The 27,472-nt window shown below is 46.6% G+C and overlaps 3 protein-coding genes across 4 annotated transcripts; 1 reads left to right on the plus strand and 2 right to left on the minus strand.

Moving 5' to 3' along the window:
• Positions 1-534: 534 nt before the first annotated feature.
• Positions 535-8,299, minus strand: NKAPD1 (NKAP domain containing 1). Of its 2 annotated transcripts, none has more exons than XM_063139090.1 (6): positions 8,138-8,299; positions 5,990-6,099; positions 5,777-5,877; positions 4,825-4,983; positions 4,309-4,362; positions 535-2,926 (listed from the first exon to the last, which is right to left on the minus strand). In XM_063139090.1, exons 2-6 carry the CDS (start codon positions 6,056-6,058, stop codon positions 2,413-2,415), a joined length of 897 nt encoding a protein of 298 aa, XP_062995160.1. In that variant the 5' UTR covers positions 6,059-6,099; positions 8,138-8,299; the 3' UTR covers positions 535-2,412. The 2 variants fall into 2 exon arrangements, with proteins under 2 accessions (XP_062995160.1, XP_062995159.1); XM_063139089.1 differs by having other exon boundaries at positions 8,123-8,299.
• A 1,351-nt stretch (positions 8,300-9,650) lies between these two features.
• Positions 9,651-13,725, plus strand: PIH1D2 (PIH1 domain containing 2). Its single transcript, XM_063139161.1, has 5 exons — positions 9,651-9,833; positions 10,243-10,366; positions 11,047-11,292; positions 12,974-13,233; positions 13,358-13,725. Exons 1-5 carry the CDS (start codon positions 9,651-9,653, stop codon positions 13,493-13,495), a joined length of 951 nt encoding a protein of 316 aa, XP_062995231.1. The 3' UTR covers positions 13,496-13,725.
• Positions 13,726-14,567: 842 nt separating this feature from the next.
• Positions 14,568-26,946, minus strand: DLAT (dihydrolipoamide S-acetyltransferase). The gene is made up of 14 exons (XM_063139591.1): positions 26,633-26,946; positions 24,846-24,947; positions 24,350-24,474; positions 23,543-23,705; positions 22,572-22,698; positions 22,155-22,339; positions 21,382-21,526; positions 21,217-21,284; positions 20,211-20,312; positions 19,332-19,439; positions 18,554-18,669; positions 17,693-17,855; positions 17,411-17,547; positions 14,568-16,391 (listed from the first exon to the last, which is right to left on the minus strand). The coding sequence occupies exons 1-14, from the start codon at positions 26,906-26,908 to the stop codon at positions 16,262-16,264; spliced, it is 1,947 nt and encodes a 648-aa protein (XP_062995661.1). The 5' UTR covers positions 26,909-26,946; the 3' UTR covers positions 14,568-16,261.
• Between the last annotated feature and the right edge of the window lie 526 nt (positions 26,947-27,472).

Here is a 27,472-nt window from a genome sequence, read left to right on the forward strand (position 1 = left end):
TAGTGTGGGAGAGGCCACAACCTCCCTAGGTAACTGGTTCCATTGTCGTACTGCTCTACACATGTATAGGATTGCACTGTAAGTCTATTTCAAAGGGACACAACTCTACTGAAACCAGATTCTTAATCAATACCAGTGAGCCTGTATAGCCCATTTCCACCCCTGCAAGCTGCACATTTTGGCCTAATACTGTGAGAGCATTTGGGGAGAGAGTTGGGGAATAGCATAACCACTGCCCGCCATATCACCACTATTTTCAGGCAGTGCTTTCTGGGTCTGTAGTAAGGGCCAATGACTATTCTGCAACTGGAGTTTTAAGATTTTCTGGCTTGCATTTGAAAGCCCCATAAGATCCACCCTTCCCTCGACTGGAACGTCTTTCCGGAACATTTATATTGCCCTGCTTCTCTCCAAATTCATTCTTTAAGACTGCTGGAACTCACAGTATTCACCACAAATGGGATGTAATCCTGAGCGCCTCCCCTTCATCCCCCAAATGTGTAAAAATTAGTAATGCTACAGCACATTCTCCACTTCGATGGCTGAAGTCAACACTGTTTATTCTTGCAGACCTGAACATATTCATGCCAGTATTTTGCACATATAAAAAAATAGTTCAATTTTGTACAAAGTACTTCCAATTGCCTTGCTTTTTATATCAACACATTACAGTTATTTTAAAAAATATGTTTTATATGCTGGTACCACAACACAGGACAGAAAACCTGGCATTCTGATCTTTGGAACATGATTCCACAGCCATGGAATGCCAGACAGTTGCCTTTACGGAGGGAGGCCGAGGGGTGGTTGGGTGGGAAGTGGTCAAAATGGCTGATAAAAAGTAAAGTTCCAGCAGCAAGTTACTGAGACAAGGAATATGATATGGGACCATTAAGGGTAAACAACTGGGGAGCCAGAAATAGGGAGGGAAAAGCCTGAGCCCCCATTCCAACCAGCCCATTATCCTGAGTTAGTGCCTTGTGTTTGCAACAGTCCCCTTTTGTAAAAGACAAAATATGGACATTATCAACTCTGCAAACAGCCGTTTTATAGCTGATTAATTGTCATGGCTTCCCCCAAAGTAGTCTGGGAATTGCATTTTGCGGAGAATGTGAAGAACTCAATGCTGAGCACCTGAGCTCTTTTGGGGAAGAGGGAATGACTGTTAACCAAGATAGGTCTGTGATGTACATATGCCACTGAGAGAACTAATGGGGGGAAGGGGGATTATGATTAATGTATGTTAGCTGTATGCTTGAGTGAATATCTCTGCAGCCACGAGGCTGTGTGGTGAGCTAAGCCAACCTTCTGAACAAATCCACCTCTCCTACTGCCTCCTCTAACACAAAGGTGGCATGTCTGCATTTGGAGGTTCGGAGGAGTTTTGCATGAAAGTCAACCCAGTCCTGACTAATTACACCATGGATCCTTCACGGATACAATTCTGTGTCCTAAGTTTAAATTTCCTAGAGAGGCATCCCACAAGGAAGGGCCAGACGGAGCAAGGTCCTGGCCTCTTCTGTGCTCTGAACTAAGAACTGCTGCTCCATCACTCCATCTGCTCTTATCATTCACTTCCTAACTTTTGCTTGGTAGTAGAATTCCTTGACTGCATGGCAAGAACTGCAAGAGAGAGCAGCTTGAACACGCACCAGTTCCCAGCAAAGACGACAACCATTTTTACAGACGGAATATAGCAGACAGTATCGAACACTTTCTTGCAGGGCCAGTGTGGCTCTGAGCTCCCATCTGTCCACAAGATGGCTAGCAGAGACAGTACACTGAAGCTCACGGTGGCGATTGTATGGTAGTTCTGCACCACAGTAGGTCTTACAGGAGCGTAGGGTGGCCACACGGCCCACGCTGCTTGCTCTCCGCTTGATCTGTGTACCTGTTGCCACGTCCTGTCCATGACCATCTGCTTCTCCACGCAAGTGACAAAAGGGTGTGTGGCAAATGTATGTTGGCAGCTTGGGGAAGCTTCTAACTTATTTCCTTCATTATTTATTGCAATTAGCTTTTACGCATTGGCCATTAAAAATACAGTCAGGTTTTTAAAAAGCAAAGGGGACCAAACGTCATCAAGTTCCCTTCTGTGCTGTCTCGAAGAGTAGCACTTTTTGATTTAAGAGTTCATACTGTTACGAACAGATGGGGTATCCAGACAGAATCTGGAGTGGACAAACAGGAGCTATCACTGAGAACTCTCACTTCCTGTCTAGTTTCTAATTGGCATGAAAGGCAAAGCTGTCCCTTGCAAGTTACCAAGGTTTGCAGAACTCGGATCTGAGAGTTGTTATGTGGCCAGTTCAGACTGCTGTTTGTTCCAAGGGGGCAGCAGTTGGGGGCCAGACCTGCTCTCTCCGAAAATAAGCCCCCCCCACAATCACAGAGCAAGCTGTTCCCTTTCTGTTAGTCCTCGTCCGAACTATCCTCGGAATTCTCATCAGCCGCCACTTTCCAGTTCTTCCTCTTGCTGCGCTTCTCCTGCACCCTCTCGCTGCATCTTTCTGACACAGACGTGTGACGTTTCCTCCTCTTTTTCTTCGGCTGCCTCTCCTGTTCCTCCTCTGGTTCGCTGTCTGCAGAGGTGCTAGAGGCACAGCTGTTTGCTTTGCTAGAGTCACTGCCTTGTCCTGAGGAAGAGGCCGGTGCCTTCGTGGAAGTCTTCCTGGCCTTTTTATGACGTTTCCGCTTCCTCTTCTCAGCGTCGCCCTCTGAACCTTCAGACTCCTGGGAAGAATCCGCTGCTGCACTCAATTGCTCCCGTTTCTTCTTCTTTCGCTTCTTGTGAGATTTCTTTTTCTGTTTCTTCTTATGTGACTTCTTGGCCTTTTTCCTTTTGGACAGCTCGAGAGAAGACTGCTTGCCAGGCTGAGATTTTCTTTTTCCGTTCACCGAGTTTTGTTCATCTTGCCCTTGGTCACTGTAAAACAACCAACATGATGAAAGCTTTGGGCTTTCTAAACCAGCCACCCACAAGTCATGGTCAGTGGCCGTGCTGTCTGGGGATGACGGGGGCTGTAGTCCCAATACATCTGGAGGTCACCAGGTTAGGGACGGCTGTCCCAAAGACTTGATGCCATTACTTTCCAAACTTCTAACAGCTCAACCAGTGTTGCTGAGAAGAGTTGCAAATGTTTGAGTGCATCTCGTCATTCTAATACAGCCAGGCATTTAGTTTCTTCGGTTGGGCTCAGTTTTAAACGGCGAAGGGATGGAGTGGGATGGAGTGGCTTCTTCAATTCAGCCATGGCGAATCTGGGGCGCCCTGCCCAATCCCTGCAGCCCTTTTTAACATATGAGAGGGGCTGCGGTTCAGTGCTTTGCATGCAGATGGTCTCAAGTTCAATACCTTACATCTCTGGGGTTCACTGCCGGGAAAGCCTCTCTGCCTCGGACCCAGAGAGCCACTGCCCATCGGAGGAGTCCAGGAATAAGGAGCCATTTTCAGCCTGAGCGCCGCATTCGTTTCTACATAACCTTCTGGGGGCCACATGCCAGAGATGGAAATGGCCAAAGCCGAAAGTGGGCATGGTCAAAGCAGGCTTTCCCCCCTCAGCCCCATCCCCCCCACTTCTCTCACTGATTGAACGCACACATGGTTTCCTCTCTGGGCACGGAGAAAGGGACTGTCTGTCTCTCAGTGCAGAGAGGAATGCAGGCGAACTGGCAATGGAGGGAAAGGCCAATATCTTCCTGCATCACCGGATCACTGGGAAAACATTGTCGAGGGGGCATGTCCTGGTGGGAGAGGTGATGGGTGAGTTGGGCAGGCAGGCTGGCTGGCTGTTCTCCACTGCTGGAGCAAACTGAGGTAGAAAGAGCAATGGTCTGACTCGACATAAGGCAATTACATAAGTTCACTCTATATTTCTATAGGCGCTTTAAACTTGGCCTCAGAGATGACCTAAAGAGATGTACCTTACTTATTTCGTAGCGCTGAAGTACAACCATGGCCCAGTTCAGGCATAGTCTGCCATCACGTGCACCAAGCCACTTTTAAGCCAACCAGAGTCCCTTGTTGCATACCAATTCCGTGAACCCAGGTTAGTGTGAACAAGCCAGAATCATAAACCATGGTTTGATCTTCACTTTTTGGAACAAACCATAGTTTACTCAGAGTTCCTCTGAGTTCTGACATAACTGGGGGACTCTGCTTAGTTTCGAAGCTTCTGATCTTGCAGCTGGGTCAGAGGAACTGAGGGCCAGGGGGAAGTCCAAGGCTTAATGCTGAACTACAGAGAAGCATTATGACTGAAAAGGCCTACTCGGGTTGTAGTTTCTTAGGAAGTCTATTTGCTTTACCTGTCTGTATCAAATTCTTCTGGATATAACTCTTTGTACCCGCTGTGGCCCCACCTGCAAGTAAACACCAAAACCGTCTAAGAGGGTCACAAACATACAAAGCACGTGAACAGAGAACCGAACAACACAGCAAAATCACATGATGCAACCTTTGTTGGACTCCCCAAAATCAGAATGTGTTTTAATGCCCCTGTTTTGCAAGATTGCTGTGGATGGCAAAACACTTTGTGGGACTCTGAAACCCTGTGGAGCTTCTGCCACTCGGTCAATGCAGCTAATTCTGAACTAGATAGGCCAGTAACCTGACTTGGCAGAAGACAGCTCCCCGTGTTCCTAAGGATATGTAACAGAACTTGCTCACATTCCTCTCTTGCTAGCCTTTCCAGCCCACCTCCTCAACACTGCAATTTAGATTGTAAACCCCTTATGCCAAAGGCCCGTCACCTAATTTTTCTCAGTAAAACACCACGCCCACTGATCGTGTTCTATTAACAATGATAAATAATCTTTTAAGACCTGTCTGGCATGTTAGCTTCACATTCATAGAGCTTCTTGTTCCAGTATCGGGCATGCCGAAGGTCATCTTCCATCGTCACTGACACAGGAGCCAAGTCCCTTGCCTTCCAGTTGGCTTGCTGGCTCTCCTCATCAAACCCATCACTGCGCATTCGGCTGCTGCGGAGACAAAGACAGTAGTCTTTTTACATTTCTAAGGAGAAAGCTTTCTATGAAACAAGGGTGGACTAATTGTGCCCCACCACCACCACCAGTTATTTTGGCCTACAACTCCTATCCTCCTGCATCATTGGCAATGCTGGCTAGAACTGATGGGAATTGTAGGCCAGAATATTTGGAGGGCTGTAGGAGGAATTCAAAATAGAGGCCAGAAATAGGGTCCTGCAGATGTTGAGCTTGAACTCCACACATGACCCTTGCCTTCTCAGAGATACATGCGTGGGTCACTCCATTTCTTCCTGCCCAGGGTGAATCCAAAGAGCTGTTCCACCATTGCAGCTTTCTCTCAAACAGTGCCATACTGAAGGGGAAACGTGCACCTCCCCAACTTCTCCCTGATGTAAAATTAATAAAGGATGAGATTGGGCAGTCTTTGCTAAAATAGTATTACCACTCCCAGGCCCAGGAATACCTGCAGTTTCTTTAAAAGTTCCTGTTTTAAGAGAAGCCTTGTCCCTTACTTGTCCACAATTCTGCCAGGGTCAGGCTGCCACGTCGTAGCACCTGGGACCAGCGCTTGGTGGGGAAAGGGAAGGGGTACTGAATAGCTAAAGGACCAAGAGGAGAGAAGAGTACAGCTAAGCATCTTCTAAGTCCCTAATGTTGATTCAAACAGGCACAGAGTCCTGAGCAATACAAGGTAGCCCCTAAATAAGAAGTAACAGTACCAATAGAAATGTCCCACCTGCTGCTAGAGAGAGGGGGAACATTTCCTGATAAATTGAAGTCCCACCTGGAACTAACTGGAAGCATTCTTTTTTCCTTGCCCCAATGTATGTCTTTGCTCTGCTTTTCCATCTCCCGTATTTTCCACATTTCCGACTCTTCTTGAATCTGGAGATAAATAAAGAAGGTACCAAACAAAGTGACATTTCTAAAAGAGTGATATGCAGCAGATTCCAATTTAACATCCCAGCCAGAGCAACAACACAAGACTACGCCGTACCTTGTTATGTGCGTCTGTGTGCCGAATGACATTTCGCAGAAGAACCTTCCCCAAAGGGACACGAGACATCCTTTAACGCGAGGCATAAAATAGGCAGGGAACGAAGCACACTGAAAGAAGTCAATGACAATTATATAAGACCTTCTAGGGCAGAAAAAATCCCTATTGGGAACACAAAGTATGTTAAAACTATTCAATGGCTGTTCAGAAAAGAAAATTACTACATAAATTACAGTGTTTGCTGCTGACAGAAACTTGCATTCTCTTTCCTAAAATATCTCTGCTTCTTTATGGATGCAAATTATCAGGCAGCCAGGAACCTGTCCTACGTCTACATGGGAGGGAAAGTACGAGCAGCTAGCTGTGTCCATATTCAGAGAAACCCCTACATCGTAAACTCAACAGCCTGCAATTCAAGGAGGTGGGGTGAAATAATATTTATAAGGATAAGTTGCACATTCAATTGGAAAATGCAAAGATGAATAAGATGCGAAGAAGCTGGTTTTCTGAACCCACCACTTACTTTTTGCCTTAATGTTGATGGGGTTTCCACAGGTTGGCTTCATTGACTGATCCCTAAATACTGGTCCTGCTCCCCTCCCATGAGGGAAATGCCTTCCTCCCCACTGCACTTTGCAGGAGCCCATGACAGCCTTCCGGGGGCTGAAAAGTACTCAGTTGGTATTTGCAAAGAGGGGATGGCGTTTCTCTCCTAGGAGGGGATTTATTTATTTAATTACATTTATATACCGCCCCACAGCCGAAGCTCTCTGGGTGGTTCACAAAAGCTAAAAACAGTAAACATTAAAAATATACAAAATTTAAAAACCATCAGAGACATAAAAACAACAGTATTCATTTAAACAACAATTCTGGGGTCTATTAAAAAACAAACTTAGCATATGTTGTTAAATGCCTGGGAGAAGAGAAAAGTCTTGACCTGGCGCCTGAAAGATAACAGTGTTGGTGCCAGGCGAGCCTCATCAGGGAGATCATCCCACAGTCGGGGGGCCACCACCGAAAAGGCCCTCTCCCTTGTTGCCACACTCCGAGCTTCCCTCGGAGTAGGTACTCGGAGGAGGACCTTAGATGTTGAGTGCAGTGTAGGGGCAGGTTCATGTCGGGAGAGGCGTTCCATCAGGTATTGCGGTCCCAAGCCGTGTAAGGCTTTATAGGTTAAAACCAGCACCTTGAATTGGGCTCGGAAACATACAGGCAGCCCAATGCAAGCGGGCCGGAATCGGTGTTATATGCTCAGACCTCCCTGCTCCAGCTATCAATCTGGCCGCTGCATTTCGCACAAGCTGCATCTTTAGGGTGACCATATGAAAAGGAGGACAGGGCTCCTGTATCTTTAACAGTTGCATGAAAAGGAAATTTCAGCAGGTGTTGTTTGTATATATGGGAAACCTGGTGAAATTCCCTCTCCATCACAGCAGTTAAAGCTGCAGGTGCCCTGCCCTCTTTTAAATCTAGTCCCTCTAGTATAGCTCCTGCAGCTTTAACTGTTGTGATGAAGAGGAAATTTCAGCAGGTTCTCCATATATACAAATGACACCTGCTGAAATTCCCTTTTCTATGCAACTGTTAAAGATACAGCAGCCCTGTCCTCCTTTTCATAGGGTCACCCTATGCATCTTCAATCAAACAAGTTCAATCACAGCTTTTAAAGCTCAGCTAAAAACTTTTCTTTTTCCTAAAGCTTTTAAAACTTGATTTTGTTCTGACTTTTATACTGCTAGTTTTACTCTACCCTGTGCCTGTTTGGTGCATTCTCTTCCCCTTTTTATTGTTTTATTATGATTTTATTAGAATGTAAGCCTATGCGGCAGGGGTCTTGCTATTTTATTGTTTTGCTCTGTACAGCACCATGTACATTGATGGCGCTATATAAATAAATAAATAAATAATAATCTTCAAAGGCTGCCCCGTGCAGGAGTCGCACTCAGGACCCTTAAGAGGCGAGTGCAAATCCCGCTTGGCCATGACGCGCATCTTGGGCCGGTCGTCTGCTCCCTGCCTGACCTGCCTCAGGAGGATGGAGCAAAGGCAGAGAGGGCTGCCTGCCTGCCTGCCTGCCTGAAGCCCTTGGGAGGAGACGTGGCTGGAAGCGCAGCAAGACAAAACACCTACAAGCGTCCCCCTCACCAGCCACCAGCGCGTCACCCCTGAACACGAGTCGCAGGCGAGTCCGCCATTCACACGTTCCTCCTCCGACACCTGAGTTCCGAGCGTCTCAGCGGGACACACGGGGCTGAGGCGGCGCCACGGAGGCTCGTGAGGCCGCGGAACCCGGAAAGCGCGGAGCGAGCGGAGCCGGAAGGCGGGGAAGACGGGGAACTTCCGCTTCCGGTTTCCGGGGAGGTTGCCGTGGAAACGGCTTGGGCCGCCGACGGGGAAAGGGGCGGCGCTAAGGTAGGGATGGCTCCTGTATTAGGGCGACCCTAGGAAAAGGAGGGCAGGGCTCCTGCTGTATCTTTAACGGTTGCATAGAAAAGGGCATTTCAGCAGGGGTCATTTGTATATATGGAGAACCTGGTGAAATTCCCTCTTCATCACAGCAGTTAAAGCTGCAGGAGCTATACTAGAGTGACCAGATCTAAAAGAGGGCAGGGCTCCTGCAGCTTTAACTGGCGTGATGAAGAGGGAATTTCACCAGGTTCTCCATATGTACAAATGACACCTGCTGAAATCCCCTTTTCTATGCAACTGTTAAAGATACAGGAGCCCTGTCCTCCTTTTCATAGGGTCACCCTATCCTATATGACTGCTTTTAAACACACACACATACGTACACACACATACACATGCACACACACACACATATTTATCTAGCACTTCGCATATGCTCAAACTCTCCCCCTTAGCATGTTATTCTGAGTTTTCTTCCTTGGAAGTGAAACCCCATTGAAGACAACGGGGCTTGCTCTCGAGTAGACGCGGTCAGGGATGGTGGTAGTGGTGGTGAGAGCCTTGAACTGGGTTTGGGGAAGTCCGGGTCCACGTCCCCACTTGGACCTGTGAAGCTCACTGGGTGACTTTGGGCCACTCACAGACTCTCAGCCCAGCCTACCTCGCAGGGTTGTTGTTGTGGGGCTAAAATTAGGGTGACCCTATGGGAAGGAGGACAGGGCTCCTGTATCTTTTAACAGTTGTGTTGAAAAGGGAATTTCAGCAGGTGTCATTTGTATATATGGAGAACCTGGTGAAATTCTCTCTTCATCACAACAGTTAAAGCTGCAGGAGCCCTGCCTTCTTTTAAATCTGGTCACAGTATAGCTGCAGTATAGCTCCTGCAGCTTTAACTATTGTGATGAAGAGGAAATTTCATCAGGTACGACATGCATACAAATGACCCCTGCTGAAATTCCCTTTTCAATACAATTATTAAAGATACAGGAGCCTTGACCTTGTTTTCATATGGTCACCCTATCCTATATGACTGCTGCATTCATGACAATCAAGCTGCTGTTTTAAAGGGACAGGAGCTCCAAAGAGAGCCATCATATTTTTCTTTCCCCCCCCCTCAGATTTTACACTACAAGCAAAGAGAACAGCGCTAGAAGGCCCTGCAGCACCACTTCTGAGACCTTAGATCTAACTGACCTCCTACATCTTCTACTGCTGATTTGTAAAGCTTTGCACTGCTTAAGAGACAATCATGGAGACCCTTTGTGACTCAGAGGACACGCTGGCAAAAGTGACCCAGCTCTGGACAATGCTGGACTACATGGCTGAGAGCAATCCTGAGAGTTATCACCGGTTCATGCAGCAACAGCTGAAGGATGCAAAGCAGTATTATGCACCTCCAGAGCCATACCTGTGCCTGAAGACCCATATTTTGGTACGTTGTTTAGCAAGAAGGAATGTCAAACCCAAAGGTCTGACTTCAGCCATCTCTGGATTGGGCAAACTTTTGCTTGACTAACAGAACACATTGTGCAGATGTGATAGGCTTAAGTGCGTACTTGATTTACATTGTATTGTCTGGTTATAAACCACTGGATTAATTTTTCCTAAGTATATTTTTATTTATTTGCAACAGGAACTGAAACACAAGAGATCCAATTGTGTGTGGTTTTTTCCAGTTCATTCAAAAACTCATGGTCTGTATCCATGACCACAAATACACACCAGAGAATGCCAACCAGCTGTTGACTGTGTTCCTGCATATATGAAACAGAAGTCCTTATCTGTTAATGAAATGAACTATCCTGCTTTAATAATTAACTGGTTTTGGATTTTTTTTCCAGGATCCTACTGAAAAATCATTGTTCATTAACCTCTGTATGTGGAATAAGGTCCCAGCACCCCACTCACCATCTGAGCCAGTGCCATTAAGTGCAGGCAAAATGGAGGAGGTGTCTGATGAATCAGGTCAGCTTTGCTTGTTGGGAGACAATTTAGCTTGCTGTTTAGCACAGTTGTTACTTCTCTGTAAAATCTCCTCCAGAATATTCTAGTGAACATTGTCCCTCTCCAAAGAGATGCTGAGGGTTGGCAGCAATATTTATTATTTATTTGAAAGATTTCTATCCCACTCTTCAGTCAAAAGTCTCCTAAAGCCGCTTACAAGAATCACCAGACTGTCCCTGCCTTCAGGGTCACATTCCTAAAAATACACAAAGAAAGGGTTGGTGGGTATGGGAGTTGCCCAGATGGATGGGAACTCAGTTGAACTCAACTATGCGCAGCATCTGTTCTTCATCTGGACTGGCATGTTGCTTGTGGGCCTGTTCCTCCTTTCTTTCTTCTCTTCTTTAGACTTCCTAATGTATTTCTTCTCCCATTCCCTCAGGGCAAAATCCCCTCAGACCCCCTTCTGTTATCAGTTGAGGGAGGGAGCGGCCATCCCTGGGAAATAGATGGTGGCTACTATAATGAACATTATATGCTGATAAGTCTTAGCTCCCAAAACAGCAAGATAACATGCACCCCAGCCAGAAAAAAGTATAATCTGACTTCTTGAGAATGGCAGTGTTTAAATTTATGCTAAAAAAATAACAGGTTTCTAGGCCTTGGTGCAGCAATAGTATTTCTTCTCACTGTTCTTGTAGAGCTGTTCAGTGTCCTTGATATCGCATACAATCCATCTGTTCTTGAAAGGGGAAAGGGTGACCCAGTAGAGAAGGACCAGTTGATACGCCTGTCGCTCAAGTATATCGAGGAGCATTACAGCATCACCCTGTCCCACTCCTACAGTATTGCAAAATTCAAACTGAAAGGAAGCCTTGAAAGGATGAGACAGAACTTAAGAAGAGAGCAGGCACCCGCGGTTTTGTCCCAGAAGAACACAAGGAAAGGTAAGTCATTGTCCAAGTCATTACCAAGGCTGAAAGAAGAGTGTGTGTGTGATAAACTTTGCCACATCATTGTCTGGGATGCGAGTTATATTCTCCAGAAGAGATACTGACAAAAGTCATACTGACAAAGGTCATCCTGGCTTGAGCATGACTCAGTATATTCCTCTTTCAATCAGTTGTTAAATTAATAGATTAAAAACAACTTTTAATAGACTGAAGATCCTTCCTCAATGAAATTTTTAATACAAATGATAAACTGCAGATGGCGAACAACTTCTTGCAAAAGGGACCCCTTTTCTTTTACAAAGGAAAATAAATGCTTCTTTTAAGATGCCTGCTATACACATGTGCATTATGTTGCTTCAGAACTATTGTGTTTACCTACAATGACACACACATAATTACAGTACAATCCTAGTCATCTCTACTCAGAAGCACGTAGTGAGTGCGAAGGTTTGCATAGGGGCTTGTAAGTGCACTCAGCCAAACACGCTTACACAGCTCCTGTGATTGGGAACTCCGGCCTGCTTGCATTGGCTGCCTATACGTTTCAGAGCCCAATTCAAGGTGCTGGTTTTGACCTATAAAGCCTTACATGTAGGGTGACCATATGAAAAGGAGGACAGGGCTCCTGTATCTTTAACAGTTGCATAGAAAAGGGCATTTCAGCAGGTGTCATTTGTATATATGGAGGACCTGGTGAAATTTCCTCTTCATCACAACAGTTAAAGCTGCAGGTGCCCTGCCCTCTTTTAAATCTGGTCACAGTATAATTGTAGTATAGCTCCTGCAGCTTTAACTGTTGTGATGAAGAGGAAATTTCACCAGGTGCTGCATGCATGCAAATGACACCTGCTGAAATCCCCTTTTCTATGCAACTGTTAAAGATACAGGAGCCCTGTCCTCCTTTTCATATGGTCACCCTACTTACACGGCTTGGGACCACAATACCTGACGGAACGCCTCTCCTGACATGAACCTAGCAGCTCACTGCACTCTACATCTAAGGTCCTCCTCCAAGTGCCTACTCCGAGGGAAGCTCGGAGGATGACCACAAGGGAGAGGGACTTTTCAGTGGTGGTCCTCCAATTATGTAATGATCTCCCCGATGAGGCTTGCCTGATGCCAACATTGCTATCTTTTCAGCACCAGATTAACACCTTCCTCTTCTCGCAGGCATTTAACAGCATATGCAGAGTTTGTTTGTTTTTAACGAACCCCAGAATAGCTGTTTTTATGAGGATACTGTTTTTATGCTTTTTATGTTTTTAACCTTTGTATATTTGTTTTAACGTTTACTGTTATTAACTTTTGTAAACTGCTCAGAGAGCTTTGGCTATGGGGCGGTGTATAAATGCAATAAATAAATAAAAGTCTGATGAGTCAGGATTCCTGATCACAGGGTTTCCAGATCACAGGAGCTGTGTAATTGTATACAGCTGAACACATTTACAACCCTTGCTAAGACCTTTGCACTTAATGCATGAACCCGGGGGCACTTGGGAGGTGGTGGAGCACGCATACTCGTACAAATGCCCATCCCCACTTGGGCAAACAACTGCATAGGGCTAGCGTGGCAAAGGAAAGGGGAGGTAGGGCAGACCAGTCACACACTTGTTTTGTAGCTACATTTAAATGTTTTTTAAAAAATATTTCCATGTCTGAAAATCATTACGGAAAGAGGTGACACTCAGCCAACTGGGAAATATTATAGCGAAGGACGATAGCAGTGAGCTTACTTTGCTGATGAACCACAGCGTGCCTTCTAAAACATGCATCATTGAAGAGATTTCCAGTACAGAGGCACCAGAGGAATTGTGCACGCCAGCCTATGAGCTCACCACCAGGAAGGATGTGAACGGGGAGCCTCTAAAGGTTGAAGTGAAAGTTGAATTGCCGGAGGTGTCCCACGTCTCTGAATGTAACCTGAGTATTTCTAAGGTGAGTCAGTCATGAATTACACTTTAACCAGCCTTTCTTCAGGCAAGCCCATACCCATCTGGCACGCTTCACTTGTAGGAATCGCATGTACGTCATTTACAAAGCATCTTCTATTCTCTTTTAGGATGACGTATTGATTGAATGCCCTAATAAATACAGATTGCAGTTGGATCTTCCAGAGTCTGTGAATGAAGAAGCTACAACAGCGACATTTTACAAGGGCAAACGTGTCTTGCGTATCACAATGCCTGTGTGCCATTAGAAGTGATGTTAGCAAAGCTGACGTGTGTGTTATATATTTATAATATACTCACTCAGCACTTCTAAAGATTTTGCACTGGTTAATACTAAGTCTGCTGGCTGCTTGCCTGTATTTTACTCCTCTATGCCTTTGAGTAGGAATCCCAACTGCCCTTTGGAGAGATGCAGAGGGTCAGTAACGTGCTGACGGAAGATAAGATATGTTCCCAAGTACAGAAGTGAAATGCCACACTAATAGAAAGTGTTCCAACACTTATTTTAAATATTTTCTTTAATGCATGGAGTTTCCACTGTGTTATGCAAACTGTAAGAGACCAACAAATGTGTGAAAACTTTGTAAATAATAAACTTCATATCTTGATTGAGTCCTCCGTGAACTGAAACCGTAAAAGGTAACCAACTTCTAGTGCTTTCAGTGATTTCTGAACTTAAATTGTGCCCCAACACCAATTTGAGGGTTCTCTAGGCTCAGTGCTCAACAGCAGATATAAAAACACATTTTCCCAGGGTACTACATAGATAAGGGATGCAGGTGGTTGATGGAGGCATGTCGAGAACCCAGAGCAAATGGATTTAGCTTATCAGTTGCTGCTGATCTCTTGAAACAAAAGATTGTTTACTTTTGAAGCTGAAGCAGCTCTTTAGAAAAAAAGAGTTTCCATTTGACTTAACTGATAAATCCATTTGCCCACAAGTAGTTCCTAACTAAAAGGCTGCTCATACAGCATCAAATACACTGATCCGGCAGTCAAAGAAGAAAAGTTAAAGAGACTGGTCATTCCCTGGGAATAGAATAGTCAGTAGGACAATGGTTCCTTGCGAAAAGCTCACTCAGGTTTTGGATTATTACAAAGCTTTAGTCAACGGATGCTAAAACTAGCTGGAAAACATTCAGAGCAGCTACGGAGTTAGTGGCCATCCAGCGCGCACGTGACAGATCTCTCCCCAACCCCTTGAGAGGACAAGGTTAGATTCGTGCTTCGTTGGTTCAGATAGGGTAGCAGCAGTGGGGGGTCAGCTCCTCACACCCCTCCGCTAAGAAAAAGCACCAGCGACAAGGAAAAGCAGTCTAATAAATTTCAAACATTTAATGGAACACAACCGGCTTAACGAACCGGTCTAGAACTCAGGACATTTAAGTGCAAGTTGCTTCTTACCAAAATGGTAAGCTTTTTAGGCATAACTGCAACCAAATCAAAAACACATTTGTTAGGTCTCAGAAAAATATTTAATTTCCACAGTATAATCTTGAGTATTATCTTTAGTGGATTTGGTAGCACGACTTTACAAGAGACAATACTTAATGCAATGCATATGGTACAGAATCATCTGGGACATATTTAACTGCCTACTTGGCTCTCCAGGTCACGTCACTTAGCAATTACATGATCCTCCTTTTTAAATTAAAATCTCCTTCAGAAAGCAAACAGGGGAGTGTTTTCTACTAGTCTATCCTCATTACTGACACAATCCCTAAATGTGTTGGGCCACCATTTCAAACAAAATCCCATTTCAAGCAATTTAATGTTTTTACACTATTTACAGGACTGAAGAAATTCTGGGTTGGGCAAGACAGCAAAGTATCAGTGGTCCTGTTCCAGAAAAAGGTAGCTGTGCCTACTTTGAAATAAACAGGATTCACGGCCAGCTTGTCCTATTCATTTCAGTGGGATAGTAAAGCACAACTAACTTACTTTTGATTAGGGCCAGTGGTCACAATTCACCAGGGCCTTCTTTTCTACACAACACTTGTTTAAATGAAGGAAGACTGTGACCTCATATTCACTTCAATGGGAGGACAAGTACCAGTTGGATTGCACCTAGTCTCAAAACCTCCTAGAGCTTCCTAGGTCAGACTGTTAGGGGGAGAGACCCTAATGATGGAGTTCAGATAATGAGGCCACAATGTTTTATATGTTTAAGTTTGTACAGAACTTCAGCAGTTCCCTGAATAATGACTCCTGCCTGGAGTGAAGCAGCATCCACTAAAGTAGAGGAAAGCAGTTTCTTAAGCATGAAAGATTTAATGCAAAAAGAAAAATAATATGGTGAAGTCATGAAAATTCACTTAAGGGGCATTTCGTTAGGAAGTATTTCAAAATGCAATTTTGACGTATAATTTTGGTTGTTTGACTGACGCTTCCCTTTTGCATTAAAGTGCTTTAAAAGGGTTCCTGTGGCTAAAAGTCTGAATAACTGAATTAAGAAAATAAGCTGAAAGGTGAACTGTTAGGAAGCCTGTTCTATACTATCCCTCACGACAGCCTGCTAATCTAAAGGACAGGAGAACAGAACACAGAAACAGCTTCACTTTCTGTGCTGGACTGGAGATTTCAGCCATTAGATACGCCGTTTTTTTTTCCCTTTGCTTTTACAGTCTGGCTCCCTGGTTTCTGACAACACAGAAGGAGTTATTCATTTTGCTGGGTGGGTCTGTGTCCCCTTACTCAGAAACATGAGCGCTGCCACATGATTTTAAAAGACTTTGGACTATTTAGAGGGGGGGAAAGTTTGCACATCCGTTCACTGTATAAAATACAGTATAGCTGTACTTGGCTCCAGGAAGCCTCTTGCAAACCATTTAAATCTGTACAATGGGTAATATAAATTACCAGCAACTGTATACATATATATATATTTTTAGATATATATTTTTTAAAAAATAAAGAAAGGAACATTTGTCTTAAGAGTCTAAACTCTAAATATATAAATAGCTTCTGTAGAATGAAGTGATGTGACCTAAGAAAGTCCTGGTGGCCCCGAGAGATTATAGCAGCATGGTGGCCGGCTTCTCAAGGAACCTTTTGAACTCGGCAAGCCACTGCGCTCCAACTGCTCCGTCCACAACGCGGTGGTCACAGCTAAGCGTAACAGACATCACACTGGCGACATCGAACCTGGGGAGAGAGAAACCATCCCAAATGCTTAACCCTCTTGCAAATTAATCAGTGGAAGTAACATATCATGGAATCACAGAGTGGCAACGAACCTCAGAGATCACCTAGTCCATCCCCCCTGCTCAATGCTGGTCCTAAAAATGTATGAGTCAATGCTATGTCTGCTCCCATTGAGTCCGGGCTGGCCTGATCACACGGCAGGGTGAAATGACCTGCTTCGCATTCGGGCAGATCAATAGTACCTGAATGTGAAGAAGGTGTTGTCTTTTTAAGTGTTAGCAATAAACCAGGGTAAAGGAAGGGGAAGCACACCATTCATGCTTTGATTTATGCAGGGAAATGTTTTGGGCCGGGATCGCCCTGGGTGCTGCTGGCCCAAAACCCTTGGCCCAGGTTGGAATGAACATAGGAAACTTCATAATACCAATTCAGACCATCTACAGCAGCCTTCCCTTTCCTGGTTTCCTCCAGATATTTTGGACTACAACTCCCAGCATTCCTGACCATCGGCTATGCTGGCTGGGGCAGCTGGGAGTTGAAGCCCAACACAACGGAAGAGCTCCACAATGAAGAAGGCTGATCTAAGCGCAGGGTTCCAGACGGGGTCTTCCCCAGCCATATGTGGACCTGCAAAGCAGGGACTGTACCACGGAGCTACGGCCCTTCCCATGCAGGGAACTTGGGAGTTCTTATAAAAAATAAAAGTAGATCCAGGAAGTCTAAAGCCTGCCCACCTCTGCATTAGTTACATATTTAAGCATCAATGCTTCAAACTACTTTTCTGGTTATCCTAAAGGAGGAGATAATTTCTTTTAAGTGTAATCAACCAGAGCTACTGTTCGTTATCTCCAGATGGGATTCCCTTCTGCCAGCCTTTCCCAACCTGGTACCCTCCAGATGTTTGGGATTCAATGGTCAGGAGTTATTGTCCAAAACATCTGGAGGGCACTATGTTACAGGAGGCTGCCTTTCGTGTTACCTCTTAAAGGAGCTATTGAGGAACAAGCCCACTTACTCACCCCTTTTCATTATCCGCTGGGACAAGCCTTTTCTCAGAACCACCAACTGCCAAAATACAAGCCTGTGGCGGATTGATGATCGCAGAGAAATTCTTAATGCCATACATTCCTAAATTTGACACTGTAAAAGTTCCTCCCTGTAAAGAAACACATACAGACGTTAAGGCTGCTGTACAAATCACTGCGCACGGCACATTAGCTGAAGAACATTTCTCTTGTCTCTGTGAAAATGCAGGAAAACAGTCACCGTTTCAGGAGCCACTTCTGCTCCAAGCTCCTCACCTGAAATTCATGCGGCTGCAGTTTGCCTTCGCGTGCTTTGGTTGCCAATGTCACAACATCGTTGTTAATGGAAGCCAATCCCTTTACGTGTGCATTAAATACAATTGGGGTTATAAGCCCTGCTGGGGTACTGACTGCAACACTCACATCGACTACGTGATTCCTGGAAGACAGAAAGGGGGGCACAGCAGGGTCGTCTACATGATTTATTATTTATTTATTTAGAACATTTATATACCGCTCCCCATTGAAAAATTTCGGAGCGGTGTACAAGATAAAATGAAAATAAAAACAGAATAAAACCGGTAAGACAAAATTTAAAAGGAACAAAAACAGAGATTCAAGGCTGCATATTAAGGAAAGGCTTCTTGGAATAAAGATGTTTTCAGGAGGCGCCGAAAGGAGTACAAGGTTGGAGCCTGCCTGACCTCCAGAGGCAGGGAATTGATGAGCCAAGAAAGATTCAAAACAAATTCAGATTTAAATATAGAAAAGCAATGGATACCGTTGTTTTTTATACTGTTTATGTTTTTTAATTTTGTATACTTTTTAACGTTCACTGTTTTTAACTTATGTAAACCGCCCAGAGAGCTTTGGCTATGGGGCGGTATATACTGTAAATGTAATAAATCAAATCAAATCTCTTACCATCTAATTGTGACTGCCTTCTACAATAAGCCAACCTCCCACTCCTGACCTCATTTAATTTAGCTCCATCCCAAAAAAAAAGGTGTTAAAACCGTAACCCCGTATGTTCTATATTACTGCAACTCCCATTTCTGCCAGGAACTCCAGCACGCTCTCAGATGCAACTGTTTGTTGCGAAGAACTTTACTGGCTACTTCACAACTGCACACTTACTGCCTAATGACTGTGTCCAACCAAGAGGAATTTGCTTCTGGAACCTTCAAACACGCCAGAGCTGAAGCCTTAATAATGAAGTCGTTGACAGAAAGCTTAGTGTTCTGCGGCATCTCCTGCAAAGACAAGACCAAGGAGAGAAATGCTTGCCAGTCACCACAGAAGGCCTGATCCATACAACCTTGTTTCCCAAATAATTACGACAACTGAGGAGAACTGCCATCCCAGAAGCATGCGCCTTGTTAGGAAACAACACAACTAAGAGTAGGCAGAACGTCTTTTCTAATATAGCCCAAGCCAACCAGACTGGGAAAGCTACTGCACTCAATTCAGAAAATGGTCTCCACGCCGCCTCCTAAATTTCCAAGCTGAACCCACCAACACCTGCCTAAGAAAGCTCCATTTTTCACCCTAATTTAAGAGGAGGGTTTAATTCCAAGAGTACTGTGCTACTCCCCCTTTGCTACTGTCCTAATTATGTCAGCTCTCTCAAGGGAGTGAAACCCATTCCACAGAATTGCCCCTGAATTAAGTCATCTTTCCTTTACAGCCTCTGATCTCTGTGATCTTGGTTGGGAATGCAAAGCTGTGGGGAACTCGAGGGACAGATGTGAACTTTTACACTGCTGGAGTATCCACGGGTAGCAGGCAAGGTACATAGTTTGCGTATGCCTCTAAATTCAAATAAATGAGACAAAAGAAGCAGCCCTCTGTGACATAGGAGGGCCGCAATATTGTTTATTCACTACCCACAATCTTCCTGCACACATCGTGTTACCTGGTTGAGTTCTTTTCTTAGCACCAGAATTTCTCCCATGTCTACATCGACAGAGAGATAGTAGTGAGGTATCGTTTGCTTAGACTGCATCAAACGCTGGGCGATCACCTGCATGTAGGAACACCAGGACAAGGGGTTAAGACTCAACGTATACTGCTAAGGGAGTGTCAAGCTAAAGTTAGATGACCTTCAATGAAGCCTTTAAAAAAAAAGGCACCACACAAAAGCTGTCCCCTCCAACTTTCAGTCAAGTGCTGCCTTTCTCACTTCCTTTAAATTCCTACGCATGACCCTTCAAATACTTAAAAGGTTCAAATACTCTTCCAGTACTCTTCAAATACTTAAAAGGGTGTCACACAGAGGAGGGCCAGGATCTCTTTTCGATTTGACACACGGAATAACGGGCTCAAGTTAAAGGAAGCCAGATTCCAGCTGGACATCAGGAAAAACCTCCTGACTGTTAGAGCAGTGCGACAATGGAACCAGTTACCTAGGGAGGTTGTGGGCTCTCCCACACTAGAGGCAGCTGGACAAGTATCTGTCGGGGATGCTTTAGGGTGGATTCCTGCATTGAGCAGGGGGTTGGACTCGATGGCCTTGTAGACCCCTTCCAACTCCGCTATTCTATGATTCACTATTCCTGCAAAGCCTTTGCACTAATCCCTTCATCCTTGCCCTCAACTGGAGAAAAAAAGCCTAGGAACACCCGCCTCCCTTTGCTCACATTAGCCTTTTAACAGCACCCCCTGCCCTCAGCAACCACGGAAGAGGTGGGGTCCACAAATCCTTCAGCTCAGGCCCTTACATTTTAATGATTCTAAGTAAGAGTTATTGCCTACTAGCCGCCTCTCTAAAGTGGGAAAGGTGATGATGCCTTACCTTTCGAATATTGCTGATTGGAGTATCTGTAAAGACGCCCGTGGGGAGGGCTGCGGTGGCAGCTGGTATAGGCGGAGGTGCTGCTGCTTCTGCTGCCCGGGGCTATATGTAGAAAAGGGTTGAGGGGGGGTTAGTTACGAGGACTGTGAAGACAAGAGCCAAAGGAGAGCGTGGAGGAAGAGCTCATTATCCTTCAGGTTATTCCAACGGGCGAGTTTTAAAGTGCTGCCATTGTCCCACATTGAAAAAGACAACAGCTCTGAGATGTTGCTACCTTCTCACGGTCTTATTTTTTACAGCGTGCAGAACCCCTGTGTCCAAATCTGATGTTAACTCAGTTAAACAAACTTACAGCCCATTTATGTGTCTTAAAATTTTCATCAGGAAGAGCTTGGTGCAGTTGGTAAGGTAGGATTAAAAAGGCAAGGGAAGTTTAGAGGTTTGAAAGCCAATACAAACAGAAGACAAAAAGGTAGATTAAAAGGCTGTGATGGTGAAGAGGCATGATTTGCATATTGATTTGATTTGCCCTACCCAGATCTTGGCCTGTAGAAACAGCTATTTACATTTGCACCCACAGTGCTCTTATAAAAATGCATATGCAGCAGTGGTGGTACGCAAATCCTTGCAAGGATATATCAGCACGTAACTCCACATAGCTACATTTAGAAAGACAGATGAAGGGCTCTATTCACATCATGTTATTGGTGAAGGACTTCTAAAAGGATGTCAGATTGGCACAGGAAGTGCAACCAGTTCTGGAGTTCTGGAACAAAGGCTCCAGGGCTCAATATCGCTGAAATTGTTGGGCTACCTGACGTTGAAAGACAGGCATTTGGAACACCCTCAAATGCATTTTCTCACACGGACACTAAAGTCAGGTCTGGGCTCAGAGAATATTTTGGAGATATCCTTCAGTAAGCGTTTAGGTTCATCAAATGAGTACATAACCTCAAGGCAGCCAAGGCAGAAGTAACAGGATGTCGCAGGTCTGCACACTACTCACCGGGGCAACCTTCAATGGCACAAATGAGTCAATGTCTTTCTTTGTTATCCGTCCATCTGGTCCTGTACCTGAAGGAGACAAACCAAAAGAGAAAATGCTTCACGTAAGAGCTAACCGAGTGAATTGGGGTGGAATGTCGAAAGTTCACTGTGAACAGTCACTCACCTTTCACCTGTGAAATATCAATTCCTTTCTCTGCTGCCAGTTTCTTTGCCAGGGGGCTGACTATTACCCTCCCTTTATGTGCAGGGCTCTTGGCTGAAGGAGCTGCAGGCCGGGATGGAGAGGAAGGAGAAGCTGCCACTGGAATCTTGAGAGGAAGGTTAGTAAGAGTGGCTCGCTAGATGCTGGTTCATGGATGCTTTTGAGAATTCCCCAAGTGCTCCCACCCATCCCATGCCTGGCTCTACAGTACAGACGGATGCGTGCGGGGCAAGGGGCACAGGGTGGACCCTCCCTCCAGGTACAATACAAAGCAAAATTATGCTAGCAATGGCATGGCCCAAGACTGCAGGCCCTAATGGGAGCTGGCCACGTAATCCATCATACTTGGAAGAGGCACAAGATATGATAGAAATGATTTTATAGAACAGAATTAACCCGTTTGTCAGGAAATGGGCTAAACAGTGTTAATACGTCAGAAAAGGCCTCCCAAGCACAAGATCTAGCAGGCAGTCAAATCAGCCTATTAGAAATGGTTTCCCTCTTAAATAACTTGTAGTTCCTTGCAATTATTTGAAAGGAGACATTGTAGAGGTGAGCAGGTTGCAGAAACAACCCTGCATCTCCCATATGAGGAATAACGTAGGGAGGCCATTTGCAACAGAGAGATCGTCCTGTATAGGTGAAGCCTAAAGAGTCTGAGCTCAAGGTGGCCACAGTTGAGGGTCCCCAACGCTTCTCTTTCCCTTCAGATATACTCCCAAGGCCGTACATACAGGACTAGATGGAGGTGGCATTGGAGGCTTGATATCTGCCACTCCAGCATCTCTGTAGTCTGCAAACGCAGGGATGTCAGCTTCCTTCTCCACGATGATACAGAGTGGGGCTCCTAAGGGGACATCTCTCGTACCTTCTGGCACCAGGATTTTTGCCAAGTAACCTTCTTCTTGCACTTCAAAGCCTTAAGAGGAGAGAGAGAGAGAAACTGTTTGGGGGAAAGGGAACTACTGAGATCAATGTTGGGAGACATCGCAATCCTACCACACACATTTAAGGAGTTTTGGGCTTCTGCAGTACCATCCATTGCTATAAAAAGGGGGGGGGAGTCTTGTCCAGATTACCTACTCTCCATGGAATGCCAACGGCCAAGCATCCCCCAAACGTTTACGCATCTGGATTTAGAACCTTCTCACCTATCGTAGCTTTGTCCGTCTCAATTTCTGCCAACAAGTCTCCTTCGCTCAGCTTCTCACCAACCTTTTTTTCCCATCTCTGAACTGTGCCCATCGTCATCGTAGGTGAGAGGGCAGGGAGAACAATCTAGGGAATCGGAGAGTGCAACACCCTTCGTTACTACATTTCTTGAAATCCAGCAGCGACAACCCCCAAAACAGTACTGCTACAGCTCTGATTTACCTTCCTTATATAAGTCTTGACTTAAAAGAGAGGAACCGAGGGCATAATTACAGCACAGACATTAAAAAAGGTCAATTCCTCCCCACCCTCCTCTACCACCACTTTAGGAAACGAGGCAGAAGGCATTCCTACCCACACGAATGGGAGTCAAAGAACCTTCCTCACCCTCTCATCAGCACAGCCAAATACTGGCGTGTGTTCTATCAGCAAGGAGCAAAGTCATCCAGTTGCTAGTCCTAGTTTCCCCACGCATCCTCGCTTGCCAATTGCTCAAGGGCAGAACCTTTTCATTCCACAGCTCTTTACAACCAATTAAAACGGGACACTTGCGCTCCTGCTGCTAGAACAAATGACGCTCATGGCTTGCATTGATTGATTCTGCAGCACAGAAATAGGTGTAAAACCAGAAGGCAAAGAAAAATAAACTACAGAGGGTACAAACACAGAGAGGGGATGGGAATAATAATAATAATTCCGTTAGTCACCTCAGTCACCGGCATCACATTAAAAAAAAACTATACGAAAACCCTTCAGAAACTGGGCCTACCAAGCTACAGCCGCAACATCATCATCCAGAAACTGGCCATAATTAAAACATGCTCAATTGTCAGGAAATTCTTGAATCTGCAAAAGACAGCATGACCTGACAAAGCCTGTCGTGTCCTAACCCTAGAAAAACAGCCATGAGTGAGAAATAATAATAATTATAAAATAATGATAATAATAAAAAAATAAGATTGTACCATACCTGCATATGAGGAGGATAGGAGCTACCTGGAGCCTGAGCAGAGGCTGGTGCTGCTGGTGGGGTGGGAGCTGCTGCTGGTGGAGGAGGAGGAGGCACTGAGGCTGGTGGGGCAGTTGCTGTAGAATCCAAAACGTAATTCTTAAAGGCATCAATAAGCTCAGGCCTAGGAGAAGGCAGGAAGGAGCCTTGAGCCAGTACAAAGAGACAACATGCCTAAAGGTGTAAGGGCCCCCCGCATCCACGCTAACATCGCAATGCACCAGCAAGACGCTCAAGTGTACAGCGGTGTAGAGCACAGAGGAGATGTACGGGATCAAGGGCAGGGGGCTGGGCTTGAAAAAGGCGACGCGTGGCTTAGTCCGAGTCCGTGTCCAGCGCTAGAAGACGTTTCATTGCATTGGAACGTTAACGTGGAACGTAAGAGTGCCTCTGCTCGTGTGCAGAGCGCTTCCTTCAGACCACTGCATAATGGCAATCCTCCTCCACACATCTGAAGGCGTTGGAGAAAGGGCTTCCAGATAGGATCCACAGTTTATATCTCTTGTTTCAGCGTTTTTAGCACTGGGGAGAGAACTAACCAATGCAAGGTAATGCAAGGGGTCCCAGAACGGTTTTAGCGCTGAACGGGGTTTGGAAGAGGTGTTTAATCTGAAAGGAGAGAACGATGGCTTGATAGAGAGGTGCTGCAGGAGGCTATTCTAGAAAATGGAATCGTTTGGCAAAGGTGAGGCAGGGGGCTGGGAAGGAGACTAAAGCAAATGGCAGCAAACAAGACAATTCTACAAAGATGCTCCCAACACAACTCACTTGTCCACAGTGATGCATATTATGGCTCCTATGGGAACATCCCGTGTTCCTTCCGGCACCAGAATCTTGGCCAGGTAACATTCCTCCGAGCTCTCAAACCCCACAGTCGCTTTGTCCGTCTCCACCTTCATACATACACACACAGAGCAATGTTACAGCAAAGAAATATGCAATGTACTTGGACTACATCTCATCAATGTCATGTTAGTGATGATGGCCATCAGAGAGAGAAAAACCCTCCATGATTCAACTCCCAACTCCCCTTCTTCCACAGCTGGCTGGGAGAAAGTATTTATGGATGCAGGAGACTGACATCCTTGCAGGATGTTCCTATAGTCTATTCTGAAAGCTTGTTCAGAAATTATCAAACAAACGTGGCATTAGCGACACCCTTTTGCCCCAGAGGAGGTGATCTGGGACCACATCTGGAGCAGGCCTACCCAGCCAATTAGTCTGTAAGGCTACTGACGAGCAGATTATGCCACTTTCAAGATACCTCTGCAATCAGATCCCCCTCGCTGATCTTATCCCCTTCTTTCTTCTCCCAGCGTGCGATAGTCCCCATCTGCATCGTAGGGGAGAGAGCAGGCAAAGGCACCTACAACGGAACAGGTTGTTACGAAGAGCAACTTTCCATCCTGAGCACAGACTGACTTAAGAGGGTTTTGTCAACAGGGAAGATGGCATCCCTACACAATCATTAGAGGATTACAAGTGACAGCAAAAACCTTTCAAAAAGTGCTAGGTACAAGACACTGCAAGAAAGAGGGTCCTATAAGCAAGGCCGTGGATATAGGCTGTCTGGTGACAGATAAGAAATAGCCTGAACAGAAGTCATGAAGTGCTCAAGACTGTTCCCCCGTACCCAAAAAGAGGCAAGATGCCCTCTTGCCAGGGAGCTTCAGGATCGAAAAAGAGAGGCCAGAACTCAAACCTATCTGGAAAGACTGCTTACTGACCTGAAAACCTTTCTTTCTCCATGTGTGGGGACTTCTCTGTAGTTCAGACTGAGAGGCACTAGCCTCTCCATGCGTTACTCATGTGAAGGTGGGCACCGCATGCTGAAAGGGACTGCTGTTCCTCTCCCTGACATCTGGCACGTTGACCACCATCCCCATCCCAGACGGCTATGCATTTTGCAAATCCGATGTTGGGGCCGGGGGCCGTAGCTGAGTGGTAGAGCACTTGCTTGCATACAGAAAGTCCCCAATTCAATCCTTGGCTTCTCCATTTTGGCCAGTCGGTGCCAACAATACTGGGCTAGAGGGACCAAGGGTCTGACTCACTATCAGGCAGCTTCCTATGTTCCTTCAGTATGTGGAGTTCATCTTCACATGAGTAACACCTGCTCAGAGTCGAAACTGGAAGCCAGGAGGGATGAGATCCAGAGGAGATTCCCCCCCCACTCTAAGCAGCACTTATGGGGTAGCTGATGGGAAAATACGATAAACAATCAATGCAAACAACTTCAATATATACGAATAATCCTCTCTGTATGTGAGTGTGCTCCCATTACCTTCACACGGTGACCAGGAGCCCCCCACCATCTACACTTGGCAACCAGAAGCCCCCCAATACCTTTAAGGGGTTCTTGGTCACCATGCATAGGTGTTGGGAGGGGGTGGGGTTCCCAGCTGCCTGGTGCAGGTGCCAGGAGCAGCGGTCACTCTGAGGAAGTGTCAAGGGGGGGCTCCCAGTCATCCCGCACAGGTGTCAGGTGAGGGGGCTCCCTATTATGATGTAAAGGAGTCAGGGGGGTTCCCAGTCATCCTGCACAGGTATCGGGGGGGGAGGTCTTGGTCACCCTGCATAGGTGTCAGGGGTGCTCCAGTCACCTAGCACAGGTGTTGGGGGGAGGGGCTCCCAGTCATCCCGCACAACTGTTGGGGGGCCTCTCAGTCATCCCGCACAGGTGTTGGGGGGGCTCCCAGTCATCCAGCACAGGTGCTGGGTGTGTGTGTATGTCTTGGTCACCCTGCATAGGTGTCAGGGGAGGCTCCCAGTCACCCCACACAGGTGTTGGGGGGGCGCTCCCAGTCATCCAGCACAGGTGCCGGGGTGTGTGTGTGTATGTCTTGGTCACCCTGCGTAGGTGTCAGGGGCGCTCTCAGTCACCCTGCACAGGTGTTGGGGGGGAGGGGGCTCCTGATCATGCTGTAAAGGTGTCAGCGGGGTCACGTTACCCTGGTCACCCCACGTAGGTGTTGGGGAGTCACTGTACGCCGGGTGCCCGGGAGCCCCCCCCCGTGTCCTGCGTGGGCGTGGTCCCTGCCCCCTCCTCACCTTCTGGTGGGGCGGGTGCCTGCTGCACCAGTGCCGGGCGGGGGCGGTGCGGGGCCAGGCCTCCCTCCGGGCCTGGTGCCGGAGCAGCAGCGCTTCCCCTCCGCGGCGCCCCCAGGAGGAGGAGGAGGCGGAGGAGGCGGCGAGGGCGGAGGCGGCGGCGGAGGCGCTGCCGGTGCCGCCCCACGAGCGCCCCCGCAGCGGCTGCCCGTCCAGGCGCGCGCCCTTCCGCGGGGCCGCGCACTGCTGGGCCACGCGCCGCGCCAGCACGCGCCACATCCCGCTCGCGCCGCGCCTCCCTCAGTCGAGGAGGAGGAAGAGGAGGAGGAGGAGGAGGAGGCCCCGCCGGCCGCTTGTCGTCGCCTCCGGCTCCGGCTCCGGCTCTCCGCTCCCCGTCAGGCGCCGAGCGGGACGACGCGAGCGGTGACCTCCCTCCTCCCCAGAGCGGGCAGCGCCGTAAGGCACAGACGAACGGGCCGGGGGCGCGCGACGGTGTCGCAAAAGGCAGCCGCCAAGCGCAGGGCGGGGCGGGGCGGCCGCGAAGACCTAAGGCGACCTCGCCCAGAGCGAGCGGGCTGCGCGCGCATCCGGCTGAGCCACTCACAGGGGCTGGGGACTGGGCGTTCCTGGGCTCCTGCCGCTTTTTCTTTTTTGAGCAGTAGGATTTGATGGCTGTTACGATTATTATGATTATTAATATTATTATTATTATCATCAGCATCATGGTTATGGAATAATGTGCCACTGGAGACTAGACAGGCTCCCACTCCCAATTGCTTCAAACGCCTTTGTTATTTATTTATTTATTTATTACATTTTTATACCGCCCAATAGCCGAAGCTC

Source organism: Elgaria multicarinata, chromosome 12 (assembly GCF_023053635.1).
Source record: "Elgaria multicarinata webbii isolate HBS135686 ecotype San Diego chromosome 12, rElgMul1.1.pri, whole genome shotgun sequence".
Taxonomy (NCBI): domain Eukaryota; kingdom Metazoa; phylum Chordata; class Lepidosauria; order Squamata; family Anguidae; genus Elgaria; species Elgaria multicarinata.

Bases quoted from the DNA above. Each gene is read 5' to 3' on its own strand.
- NKAPD1 (XM_063139090.1), bottom strand. From the start codon at position 6,058: ATGTCTCGTGTCCCTTTGGGGAAGGTTCTTCTGCGAAATGTCATTCGG. The intron at 4,363-4,824 runs GTCTTAAAAGAT...GTTTACTTGCAG, and splicing joins GAAGCTAACATGCCAGACAG to GTGGGGCCACAGCGGGTACA. The intron at 2,927-4,308 runs GTAAAGCAAATA...GTTGTTTTACAG, and splicing joins GAAGAATTTGATACAGACAG to TGACCAAGGGCAAGATGAAC.
- PIH1D2 (XM_063139161.1), top strand. From the start codon at position 9,651: ATGGAGACCCTTTGTGACTCAGAGGACACGCTGGCAAAAGTGACCCAG. The intron at 9,834-10,242 runs GTACGTTGTTTA...TTTTTTTTCCAG, and splicing joins GCCTGAAGACCCATATTTTG to GATCCTACTGAAAAATCATT. The intron at 11,293-12,973 runs GTAAGTCATTGT...CATTACGGAAAG, and splicing joins CCAGAAGAACACAAGGAAAG to AGGTGACACTCAGCCAACTG.
- DLAT (XM_063139591.1), bottom strand. From the start codon at position 26,908: ATGTGGCGCGTGCTGGCGCGGCGCGTGGCCCAGCAGTGCGCGGCCCCG. The intron at 23,706-24,349 runs GTGAGTTGTGTT...GCCTTCTCCTAG, and splicing joins ATATGCATCACTGTGGACAA to GCCTGAGCTTATTGATGCCT. The intron at 16,392-17,410 runs GTGAGTAAGTGG...CTCTCTCCCCAG, and splicing joins CCAGCGGATAATGAAAAGGG to GTTCGATGTCGCCAGTGTGA.